Here is a 13,073-nt window from a genome sequence, read left to right on the forward strand (position 1 = left end):
TCTAAAAATATTTTAAAAATAATAATAATATAGTTATATAATAAAAGTTAATGTTATTTGTTTTAAATTTCAGGGGAAGAAAGAGACAAAGGTGCGCTGGCAGCCTTGCTCTGGCTGGTATGTACTTTTTACATTGATTTCCACAATATTATTATTATTATGTTTAGTCTAAGCTTTGCATCCAGAGTTTTCAAGTTAAGCTGTAAATTTGACAAATATTGTTACAGTTTTACACAACTTTGTGTAATCTTTATTTCCCTTATTTTCTATTATTCTGCTACTGAGATGTAGTTTTACTTGTATCTTGTTATTTTTTATAAATGTAATTTATTTTGTTTTTCAGTGGAGCAAAGTGGAAGGACACATGGGAGCCTTATGAACTTTTTCATGCAGACTGATTTGTAAATGAATAAATATAAGTGATGTGTGTTAATTTACAAATATATGTATATATTCAAAAGTTCAATGCAGTAAATAACCATCAAAGATGTTATATTATATTTGATATTTTCATACATATTTTATATGGTTTTATATTTATATTCTATACATATACTTCACTGCATTTCAAAACATCATTGAGCTGTTAATTAATCTGTGTGCCATGTCCACTCGCATGTTGTCTTGACTTTGTTAACTCATTATTAGTTCATTCTTCCCACTTGCTGTTTTGTTACCCTCTTTTCACGTTTCTCCCTTTGTTCTCACAATTTCTACTTGTTACAGTATGTCCCTTGTCATCCTATGTTGTTCCATAATGTTTTAGTTAGCACTGTGCCTGAAGTATCAATATCTGTTATAGTCTAGCGAGTGTTTGAGAGTAATGTGTTTTTCCTTATTGGGGAGATTTTTGTTGTTCAATAAAACTCATTACCCACTCTGTCTCATCTCTACCCACTACAGTACATTTATCATGGAACTGTGTCTGTCGAAATATAAGCCATTTATATTTATAATCTAGTATATATCTATATACATATATATATATATATATATATATATATATATATATATATATATACAATATACAATTTTTATGTGTATATATATATATATATATATATGTTCCAACTATAATCTCACATTGGACTCTTCAAAACAAAAACAAAAAAACTCATAATAAATTTAAGGAAGAGCAGTGCAGTTATTGCGTCTTTACGGATTAATGGGTAAATGGTTTTATATATATATATATATAAATACATACACAAATTGTTTTATCTATATAAAAATATACTTTTACATGTTATAGACTCCTGGGGTTTTATGGACACATAAAATAATGAAAATATGTAATGGTTAAAAATTCACTAATTTGTTAAAACTCAATTTTTTATATAGATTTACAATAATACATTTGTTTTTATAAAGGTATATCATTAATCGAGAATTAAAAAAAAAAAACAGTTATAATATGGCCATTTTGTAAAAAGTTATAAGAAATAAATCTTTACTAGGTAATTAGACAAAAAGGATACTCCACATTCAAGTATCATAGAATGCAGAAATAATGTAAAGTAAAAGCTATGCATGTTGGTAGTTGACAAAACTGTCAAACTGTTATGTGACTGTCAAACATAGTAAATTACTCTTGCAGACATTGCGGTTCAACCTTTTTTTGTCATTGTTTATTTAAATTACAAGTCATGAACCTTAATGTCCTTTCATACAAGCATACCCGTACAAATAGCAGTGAGGCTTCAGGTTAGGGTTAGGGTTTCATATATCAACCATAAGGGCATTCAAGAGGGGAACTTACTTTGACTTAGGCACTCAGATGACAGAATGCAACGGTTAACCTGCAACAGCCAGTAACTTTCTCAAAATCCTTAGTCCAAGTATTTATGTCAATGAACATTTGTGTATCTTTATGAAATTTTTTGAGAAGTTGGTCCAACAACTTCACAAAGTTAGTCTAAGCTCCCTTTGATCCATTCCAGTTCCCTTACAGAGCAAATAGGTCTAAGGAGATGCTGTCTTTACTGCGCCACCTGGGACATCAAGTGACTAATGTGAGGATGCTCTTCTTTAGCTCTGCCTTTAATGCAGTCATTCCGGGCAGATATAATCACAAAATGTTCCGGATTAGGCTTTCCACAATCCATTTGTCATTGGATCAAGGAAGTTTTGACAAATTGCCCTCAGACTTAAACTGGGCCCTCACCTGTCCTCAGCCCTCACACTCAGCAAGGGCATCCCACTAGGTTGTGTGCTGAGTCCCCTTTATGCTCTCTATACTTGTAAACGACTGTATCTCACTCAAACCACAAACACCCTCTTAAGTTTGATAATGATACAACTTAGAGATGAAGTCCAAAAACTGGCAAAGTGATGTTCCAACTATAATCTCACATTGGACTCTTCAAAACGAAAACAAAAAACTAAACAAAAAAACTCATAATAAATTTAAGGAAGAGCAGTGCAGTTATTGCATCTTTACGGATTAATGGGTACATGGTTAGAAATTGTCCATTTTTAGGTTCCTGGGCATCGGTGCAAATCAATTCTGGGGTACCAACACCACCTGAAGTGTCAAAAAGACAGAGGAGACAATCCTTTTCTTCCAATCCTTAAACAAAATCAACTGCAACAAAAAACTGCTGGACTGGTAGCCTATCCTTATCTTTGCTCCATATAGCGTGTGACATACTGTATTTCTGTGTGGTTTGCAAGGACAGCCTGCTGTTTTTAAATGTCTATTTAACATGAACAAACACTCCTGAAAATATATATTCCAAATGAAAAGATGCATATAGACATCTCATAGATGTAGCTATCTGGTCCTATCTGGGTAAACTACTGACCAATTATGAGTTGACAAAACATTAAACATAGGGTCGGTGAAGGGTAGGCCTATGTGCAAAGGTTTATGTCATAGGCTAATGTGTGAACACTAATATCAAAATAAACAACATACAAGTGTATTGCTATTTGTATATATTGTTATATATGTATACATTGTTTAGATGTTAAAATCACTAAATGAATGATCCCATTGCACCGACTGACCGACGTTAAATTGAAGTGTGTATCATTAAAACATCACACACATATCATTCTACATTGATGAGAATGAATTGGGAACCGGTTGGTTTATCCTCACTAGCGGTGGAAAAAGTAACAGAAATCACGTGACAAATATACGGTTAGACGATGAAGGTGGTTATTCATAGTACAAAGATTTTTTTATAAAAGACAAAGTTAGTTAAACTTTTAGTTTATATACTCTTTATGTGTGTGTGTGTGTGTGTGTGTGTGTGTGTGTGTGTGTGTGTGTGTGTGTAAATATATTGTATTAAAAATTTAAATCTAATAGCCTGTAGTAGAAAAAGTATAACATACTTCCTACTGTAAATTTCACATAGAAATCAGTTGTCACTCAAACAAACTACTAGATTTGGCCACTTTTTATATTTTTATTTAACAACATTTAACATTTTTTTTTGTAATAATCACCATCAAAAAAAAAAAAAAATGTATTTCTCAAACCACTTCTCATACCTTCCCCAATCCCAGCATTCCACTATAGTTTACATGTCTGTGAATCCCATTGGAAAAGAGAAAGAATTTGTTTTTACAAAATGGATTACTTCATATTAGCCTCTTAATGCCCCTTCCTACTCAGTTAACCTTTTTGTCTCCTGCAGTACAAGCACACAAATGCACACATGCAGACACAGAGGACATATTTATGTGTGAATAATATATATATATATATATATATATATAGATATAGATATAGTAAGAGCAAGGAAACATAAATATGGAGAAAAAGAATGGGAGAACATATGAAGCGAGAAAGACAGACAACATGCAATGTACATTAATAACTACAGCAGAAGTTAGTCATCTTCATCAGAGCTCTGATCAGTACTGCTTGAGTAAAGGGCTTCCAGGTGTTCTGGCCAGCTTCCATAATCACATTCTTCAACAGCAATGTGTTGCGTGATGCTGTCTATTGCTTGATAACTTATGTTAACAGTGTCCTGGTGTGCTCTTAGCTGATGTAATTTTCTCTGCAACACACACCGAAGTCCTTGAATCCCATCATCTGGAAGATTCCAGGGGTTAACTATAAAACAAACACACAAAAAAAGACAATTAAGTTAACATTTCATGTGGGATCAGTTACGAAATATGCATTTTTTTTTTAAATTGACAAAAGCAATTTTAGCAATTCTTACCACCTGAAATGATGCTATCAAGCAAACTGCTCAGTTTTTGTTCCTGACTTCTTAGATAAAGCCAGTGCTGCTTTGCCTCTTGAACAAGGATGATCTTTTCTTCCTCTAGTCGTCGAATTAGCATCACCTTGTCAAAGACCTTCTTCTTTGTTAAGAGGTTGACATCATCTACAAAATACAGGTATATCATGTAAATCAAAAGACATATTGACAAAATGTTTTAATGTGAATACCTATGCTATGCATCACTGACCTGGCACTGTTAGCTGCCAGGGGAAAACATAGTCATTTTGAAGGACCTCCTCGACAGACACAATGTTAGTGGAAGGGTCAGCAAGGGCATTGTGCTGCTCAACTGCAGAAGCCAGCTTCTTTCTCTCCTCGTTTATTTTTCTTCTTATTTTATTTCGTCCTTTGTTTGTAGCTGAAACATAATGAATTGACATTAGACATTTTGCCTATGACTATTTGTTACTGTTAACGACAATAATTGTAGCAGTAGCAGTAATAACAACGACAAAGACAACAACAACGTTTCTCCCTAAATATTTAAAATACCAGTGTGTCTGTAAAGACGATGCTTCCGTTGTTTAATGCACAAAGACAATTCTTCTATTGTGTTCCTTATTGGCTGAATTGTAGCATCACAGTCCCTAACAGTTGCTTAAAAAAAGAAGAAAAAAAGACATCTCAGTGTTAATCAATTTATAAAACTGCTTGTTCAATCACAAGTTATAGCACTGCAGTGATAGTGTTTTGCAATTGTACACTAAATTACAGTATAAATGTATTTATTGTAGCGGTTACATACTAGTGTGTGCCCACTCCTGTACATCTGTGACCCACTGATGGAGTACGCCATCATCTACAGCCAGTTCGGTTTTCATTTCATGTAGGCTTTCAGTCTCTTTTTTGAGATTCTGCTGAGTCTGAAACATACAAACCAGTAAACCAGTGAGTTAGTTACAATGGCAAGAGTATGTGATTAGTTGGTTTTCTGCATAAATGGATCACAAAATGTCATCTCATCTTCATGAAAGCCAAAAGCATAGGCAAATCAAAATGTGCTTATAATTAAAATAATATATAATTTTTAATGTTTTGAAATACTATCAAATTGAATATCCCATTAAACATTATCAGAGCCGTGGCAAAAGTGAAATTGCAAAGAATATGTGTTTTATAGTGGGTGTAACGATACCATCATGTCACGATTCGATACAGAATCACGATACTGAACCCACGATACAATATTATTGCGATACTCCAAGACATATGATAAAAGGTAAACAAAAATGTACTGTTGATTAAAATGCTAAATTTGATATTACATTGTGGGTTTAAATGAATAGGCTTGGACTTGGTGCTTGTAACCCAAGGACAATGGTGACACCAATTTAAAAATATTCATGATTCTGAGTCTGAAAATACAGAATTATTTTAGATGAATATGCTTGCACTCTTTCACTGACTAAATATATTTAAAATAATGTCAGCCACTTTTTACTGGTAACATCAGACATTTGGCAATATCAGGACCCACAAATATACCCACATTGCATTATTATACATTATATATAGTAGTTCAATGTAGAACTGACACTAAAACTAGAATTTTTTTCCTCACACGGTAATTTTTATTTGTGGGGGACTCTCCACGATACGTATCGTCACTATCCACATTACGTATTGTTGCATTTTTGTATTGCAATATATTGTGGCACGATATATTGTTACACCCCTGGTGTTTTAGCACATTTAGCAGCAATAACATTTCAACCTTTAGCAGCAATAACATCAACCGAGAGTTTCAGTGGCCTTAAAGAACTGCTTCATCTCAGCTACGTTTTAGAATATCTGGTCTAAATAGCTCTCTAGATATCATTCCACAGCATATCTATTGGTTTACAGTCTGGACTGTCGATAACCAATTCCAACTGCAATTAGCTTTTGTTGAGGGTTTCACATAAATTTTTTTTTTCAAACTATGATCTGAATATTTGAAAGGTATAATCAAAATGAAGAACAATTGAATAATTTGATCAATTTAACAATGTGTCTGTCTATAAATTAAATGAGATGTAGACATGATATTTTGTGAGAAATGCCAGAAAATTCAAGTAGTTTCTGGAACTTTGGAAGAGATTGATGCTTCACATTTAACACAGGTAATAAAGAATAATATAAATAAACATTGCCTTTTGGTATCTTGTGCAAAGAGTTTGGCACAGATTTTGCACCTTCATTTTGTTCCACCCCATACACTGCAACGTGAGCAAATCTGTGCGTCCTGTCAATCAAACAAACATATGTAATGTTTACACCAAATACCAAAGTCTCATATTTATTGGGTTAAATGTTACTAGAAAATTGAAATATTTGGAAAGGCAATATTACAAATAAACTTGCTAACCTCCTTTGGACATAAACTTAGTGCTTATACCAATCCTTGATAAAAAGCTATTCGCTTGTTCTACTTCTTCTCCCATGGTATATGCAGCACCCGTTTGGAAGCTTCCACTCCATTTTATCTATTTAGTGAGAAAATGTTTAGTACATACAGGCTTTATCAGAATATAAAACAACATTTAAATAGGCAAATGAACACATTGGTGTAATTTACCTCGCATTTTATGCCATGTACTTTCGCATGCATAACTGAGAGGAATGGCTTCATGGTCAGAAGAGGTCTCAGTTCCGGGCAGGCCTGGCACACTTTAATTAAGTATGGCCAGTATTTGCACATGATGTCAGCACAAAAGAAAGTTGAATTTTCTGTGCAGAGTTCTTTCTGCAAGTACAAAGGATAGGCATAGATCTCTCCTCTGAACATATTGAGTGCCCTCAAAAGAACACCATGCCGACAGACAGCAACTTCAATGCCCTCCTCATCCAGTTTACTGCTGGTCTTTCTGGAAGACTCTTTGGCAGCTGCAAACTCTGCAGAACCACAAACACCTTTGCCTCCCACCTACGTGAAATATAAAAATAAAAGGAAAAACAGGCATTTGGGATAGACAGAAAATAAGCTGATAGGCTTGATCATGAATTGTGTAGACATTATACTTGTGAAATCAGTGTATAAAACTTTTCACAAACATATGAAATCATACTGTGTACTTGCAAGCAATCTGAGGCAGTGTAGTGCACTTACATGTTGCACTTTTTCACGGATATATTGAACAAAAGATGAAACATCCTCATCTTTGCATAGAAACAACCCGTCGAAGTAGCCAGAGCCTTCTGAACTAATAAAACAAAATTAGATAGATTTTTTTAGATTTGATTTTTAAACAACAATGAACATAAACCTACAAAAAACTATTTCAGTGTAATTCAAAGAATTGTTGTGACAATAATAGAAAGAACACAACTATCCTTTGAAACATTCTGCTCCAAGGTCTTTGTACTAGTTACACAAGACATTAAAAGGAGCTGTATGTAAGTTTGTGGCCAAAACTGGTACTGCAATCACTTTCAAATTACTGTAGAGCGGTGTATCCCCTCCCCATCCCCCTGACTCGAGGTTGCCAGATAGGCTGCAGGATCCAGCATTTTTTTTTATCCCACATGTTTGTATCTGCAGCTGTGGTAACTATGCTGCAACACCACTGCATGATTGGTAGATCTGTGAACATCAACATCAGTTGAGGGCTGCAACTTCACTTTTTAAATGACAAAATGCTGGCCGGACTACTGTTGTCAGTGATATAAGTATTTGAAATGAACATGATTTCTTAATGTCTAGTGACATATCAGGGCCATTTTATGATTATTTGAAATACATTTCTTACATACAGCTCCTTTAAGTCATAATAGTATAACATTTTTTTAAATTATAATAATTTTAATACAATTATTTATTGCCATACAAAAAGTAAAACTCATAATAATAATAACAACAACAACAACAACAACAACACCACACTTACTTCCCAGCCTTTTTAAAACGGTGAAGTTTTCTATTACCATCCACAGCAACTGCCAGCATTAGAGGGGTACAAGCTGGGCACGTGAAATGTTGTTCACTGCAGATCTTGTCAACCTCATAACGGCATATGGACCATTCGAAAAAGCTCTTCAAAAATGTATCACCACATAAAGTGCCATTCTAGTAAAAGATACATAGTAATATTATAATGACCAAGCCTAGAATTCTGTAAGTCTTCTCCATATTTACTATCTTCTATAAGTTAATGGCCATGTTGCAGGGTTAATTTTTTAACGAATTTGTGCAATTTGCTTGTTGGTAATAAACATTTAAACTGTTATCATTGTATGTTATGCTGTTGGGTATCACAAAACGGAATATAATACGAAAAAGTAGGTACTATATTACAGCAGTTTGCAACGGTTCTCCTTTCCCCCACAATGCATTGCATTACATCACCTTGGGGAGAGAATTTCCAAAGCCCGCCTTGTTGAGAGCGACGAGTAGAACACGAGAGTATTCAGATTGCGCAGATTATAGATAAATAGATAAGTAGATAGATATAGAGAGATAAATATATAGATAGACTAGATATATAAACAGACTAGATATATAGATAGACAAGTATAGAGAGAGATAGGCAGACAGCATAACGTTGGCAGATATAGCTAAAGTTAGCAGCTAGATAGAAATATATAGTAGATTGACATCATTTGCCCTCTCACGTCTAGCAGGTTCTAAATTGTACGGCTGCGGGCTATCATGCATGTTGGCTCTTCTTGCCAACTCTTCCTCATCCCAGTCAGTCGCCATAGTTCTAATACTAGGCTGAGGCACCCTTTCCTCCACTTCTCCCCAACGTGACGTCATCACCGAATTGCGTAAAAAAAAAAACCTGTTAATACCAGAAACGTGTACAACTGGTCTTTAAGACCATTTGAGACTTTTTAAAAATGATATACATATCTTGAGTGATTTATGTTCACATTAATCAACAGTGGTGGTTAGCCTGCAACATGGCCTTTAAATATGCTGATCATCAATAACATCAGAATAACGTTATGTAGATCCTCCTTGTACAACCAAAATAGCAAGAAAAGGCATTCTACAGTGCTATTATTTTCTGTTCACAATTGTACAGAATAGTTACCATAGACTTTGCCAGTTTGAACCAGTCTGACAATTGTTTCTGTCATCAAGGTGTTTTTAATGATACTTCTCACTGTTTTTTTTTTTTATCCCAGGAGTTCAGCAGTTTAACATTGGGTCATTGATGTTAACAAAAGATGGATTTTCGTTTGTCAGATCACAAGTGATCGACGATAAATACAGATTTAACCGGGGTCTAAAATGTTTTGAGCTTGTCCACTTTTGAACACTTCCAGAGGTAGTTAAAAACACGCTCCACCTAAATGTATATATGTATATGGGCTATATATAGTATATAAAGCCCATATACATTCCACTCTAAAAAAATCAGGACAGAAGTGGGTGAAAGTGGACAAGAGACGGATTAAAAAAACAGGTGTAAATGGGAATGTGTCTCCCTCATCTACCTGTGATCCAGTCAATCAAAACGCTTCTTAAAATCAGGGGTAAACAGGGCCATACATTGCTTGCATGAGGTTGGAACTCAAGAATAATAGTATGAGATCAGTAAATGAGAAAGGTACTCACTCTGCCATAATGCACCGTCTTCATGTCAAGCATTCGCATGAATGCTAAACGAGACAATCCTGGAGCAGCCATTTTCAAGTCTTCAAAGGACATGAAGACTTCCTCATCATAAATGGTGCAAAAGTTCAGGGTTGCAGGCCAGTAGCCACTCTTCTGCAATTCGAACACACCTGGCATCCATGTTTCTTTGCATTTTCGACAGTGCAGATTGGGCAATGACAGGTCGTAGCGACCTGTAAAATAATTGTAAATTACATTTAATAATAAAGTATGATGACAGAATGCAAATGATCCAAATCCAAACTCACAGTTTTAAAAAAGGCAAAAAAAGATTTGCATACTATTGTAAGGGGTGGAAATTAACCACAAGATCCAGTCAGGCCTGACCAGTGCAGATGTGTTGTATGGCATTATAATTATTAAATAATAGAGAATTATTAGTTACATTTGTTTTTGGCTGAGCAGGGTTAGAACAGGCAGAAGTTTTTTCTTTTGGTTTTAATAATTCAGCAGTTTACAGACACATTTAAATTAAATAAGACTCAGCACTGATTCTGATTTTCCCAATGACTTAACTTGTTTGTCTTCTCTAGACAAGGATGCTCCAAACAAATGAGACAAATAAGGTGTTGGTATTATAGATACTATATCCTCAAAGATGTGCTTGTAAAGCAAACCAGCATGTTAGTTTAATATTCATCAACTTAAATACACAAATTGGCTACTGCTGTACCTGTGGTACAGCTTAATGAAGCAAAAATAATAATTGGTAAATAGTACCAAGGACATTTTTAAAAAGTAGAATACATATATTATACTTTTCCAATAAACAAACATGCATGCTAAAGGGCATATTTTATTATCTGCTCACTCATTGGCTCACCCTTCATGTTGACTAGAGTAATGGCCCTCCCTACACCAACACAGCACATGTCCTCTCCACAATTGCATATATTCTTTGGAAGTGCCATTGGTAAGAGTCGATCTACGATAAAAAAATAAAACAAGTTCAAGAAAAACAAAGACAGCTTGTAGTTATGTGACTTTACTAAGAAATACATTTACAAGGACCAATATATGAATGTGATTAAAAAGCATTTAATTAAATAATTTTAACTTAAAAACTAAAATAAGACAATACCTTCATGATGGTGAGAATATTGCCCATTAGAGTCCTGTTTCACCACTGTGGTTGGTGGTACAGCCTTGTGGAAACCTGAAATCATTGTGCTTCTGTTGTGAAGTACTTGTGTGTGGTGAACAGCACAGTCACAATCAATGCAGGTATACTGCTTAGGCAGACAGTCTTTACACTTTACCACCGCCACTTTTGCCTTGCACTCTGAACACATCTGCATGTCGATATGTTCTGTTGCAAGTCTGTTGCCGATTAAAGATGGTCTAGCCTCCCTCCATCTTTCTGATGCAGCTAATGTCCTTTTACCCCAATGCAGTGATGCTGATGGTTGTGTGCTCTCAGAATTAAGGTTAGAAGAAGCAGCTGACAGCAAGTCTTGTAACTCGTGTAGAAGAGACTCTGTCACACCCAACAACAACAAAAAAAACAATATCAAATTATGTACACCACTGTCTAATTATCCATTGCTGTTACCTAAATACAGAGCATTGCTTTTTATTGCATTGTAAGGCACTGTTGTTCTTATCAGATTTTTTGAAGTTTAAGCAAAACATGTATGGACTATTTTTATAGCAGTATCATAAATAATAATCATATGGGGCTTCTGCAGCTTTGCACATCAGGAACAAATGTCAAAATTATCATTTATATACAAAAAAAATAAAGACAGGACTTTAAAATAACACCTAATAAATGTTTAATACAAATAAAAATAATAATAAATAAATCATATGTCTTACCATGATCTGGACCCTGGTCTTGAAGCAATTCTGTTGCCTTTGGACCAGCCTTTGATTTGTTGACTCTTGCATCTGATTAATGAAAATAAAAGTCAGTCAAAACATCTTAGTTATAAAATAATACTAATAACAATAATAAAAAAGCTTTACAATACAATACATTATTTTCCTTTAGGATGACAAAACCTTACCATGTGACGTAGAAGGTTTTCCTCTTTGAAGACATGATTTCTCTTTAGTTTTCCTTCTGACTTTGAATCTGGACTGGGTCATTTTTTTCTTTGTCTGTGAATATCATACATTACACAATATCTGTGCATCATTAAGACTCTACGTCTTCTATTTCAGAAACTTGACACTTATTTTTACACATAAAGATTAATCGGGCTGTCATAATCAGTTAAATTAATAACACAATGTAAATTAAATTATATACATTGTTCCATCCATCTTTCATAATAATCTTAAAATTTTCAGTCAAATTGTATATACTGATTGCGTTCAAATACGACATTATTTTACCATCATTTGTTGGACCTTTGGGCCATTCAGGGTTGGTCGTCCAAACAGCTGTTTGGACTCCTTTATGAGAGTGTCGAGATCGTTCCTTGAACTCTCATTGTCAAGACAACGAATAACTGTTTGCCCTTGTTTAACCATTTGACAAAGGTCGGTTTTTGAAGGGTCAGTGTTGCTTTGTTTAAGAAGGGCGTCCATTTGGCAGCGGTCATACGCTTTATCGAGGTTTTCCGCAACTGCGCGACCTCTAATTAGTTGTCCATCAAGCTCTTGTGACATTATCATCTAAGAAGTGTGATCTGAAAATGTAAAATATAAAAATAAAATTAAAACACTACAAATGCATGAAAAAAATCTGTCACTTTTCTATTGCAAGCCAGAAATACGTCATTCTTTGACAAAAAACAACAGCTGACTACTTGGAACATATTTCATAAAAAAAAAGATAACTATTATAAATATATTCACATAAATAAATAAATGTCCTCACCTGAACCTGAAATGTCAACACCGTCTCGGAATCTGTTGCAACTCTGAAATGAATCCGGTCGGGAACGCGGTCTTTTCTGGTTTCGTCAGATTATTATTTATTTTAAAATCAAATCAAAACAAAACAACGACATCATAATGTTTATAATTCATATTTCACAAGGCCAAGTAGAAAATCAAGTCTTCAATATAAAATTAAGTAGATACGCATTTAAAAAAGCCTGCTTATTCCTTGTTACTGGTTACGGAGTAGGCTACTGACCAGTCAAAACACGTCCTATCTGTACGTATTTTAGGTTGTTTTTACGTACATTTAGATACGTTTCGAACCTGCAATTACGTCCATTTGATACGTAAAAGGCACTGTAAATACGTAACATATCATACGTATTTGA

General features: G+C 34.4%; 1 protein-coding gene and 1 long non-coding RNA gene across 2 annotated transcripts in view; one reads left to right on the top strand and one right to left on the bottom strand.

Moving 5' to 3' along the window:
- Positions 1-440, top strand: part of LOC130091083 (uncharacterized) — a 1,271-nt gene extending 831 nt beyond the window's left edge. The window contains exons 3-4 of the long non-coding RNA XR_008807772.1: positions 74-117; positions 344-440. This is a non-coding gene — a long non-coding RNA (uncharacterized LOC130091083). The remainder of the gene's footprint in view (positions 1-73; positions 118-343) is intronic.
- A 3,299-nt stretch (positions 441-3,739) lies between these two features.
- LOC130091081 (uncharacterized) lies at positions 3,740-12,514 on the bottom strand. Its single transcript, XM_056258775.1, has 16 exons — positions 12,193-12,514; positions 11,862-11,955; positions 11,671-11,742; positions 10,934-11,329; positions 10,676-10,777; positions 9,793-10,025; positions 8,117-8,295; positions 7,339-7,432; positions 6,808-7,155; positions 6,598-6,715; positions 6,383-6,474; positions 4,996-5,113; positions 4,743-4,847; positions 4,438-4,608; positions 4,185-4,352; positions 3,740-4,072 (listed from the first exon to the last, which is right to left on the bottom strand). The coding sequence occupies exons 1-16, from the start codon at positions 12,472-12,474 to the stop codon at positions 3,843-3,845; spliced, it is 2,802 nt and encodes a 933-aa protein (XP_056114750.1). The 5' UTR covers positions 12,475-12,514; the 3' UTR covers positions 3,740-3,842.
- Between the last annotated feature and the right edge of the window lie 559 nt (positions 12,515-13,073).

Source organism: Rhinichthys klamathensis, unplaced genomic scaffold, assembly GCF_029890125.1.
Source record: "Rhinichthys klamathensis goyatoka isolate OS25496 unplaced genomic scaffold, OSU_Roscu_1.1 h1tg000159l_1, whole genome shotgun sequence".
NCBI lineage: Eukaryota > Metazoa > Chordata > Actinopteri > Cypriniformes > Leuciscidae > Rhinichthys > Rhinichthys klamathensis.

Coding starts and splice junctions, on each gene's coding strand:
- LOC130091081 (XM_056258775.1), bottom strand. CDS start 12,474: ATGATAATGTCACAAGAGCTTGATGGACAACTAATTAGAGGTCGCGCA. Junction 11,743..11,861: donor AAAACCTTCTACGTCACATG/GTAAGGTTTTGT, acceptor TTCATTAATCAG/ATGCAAGAGTCAACAAATCA. Junction 6,716..6,807: donor TACATGGCATAAAATGCGAG/GTAAATTACACC, acceptor CTCACTAAATAG/ATAAAATGGAGTGGAAGCTT.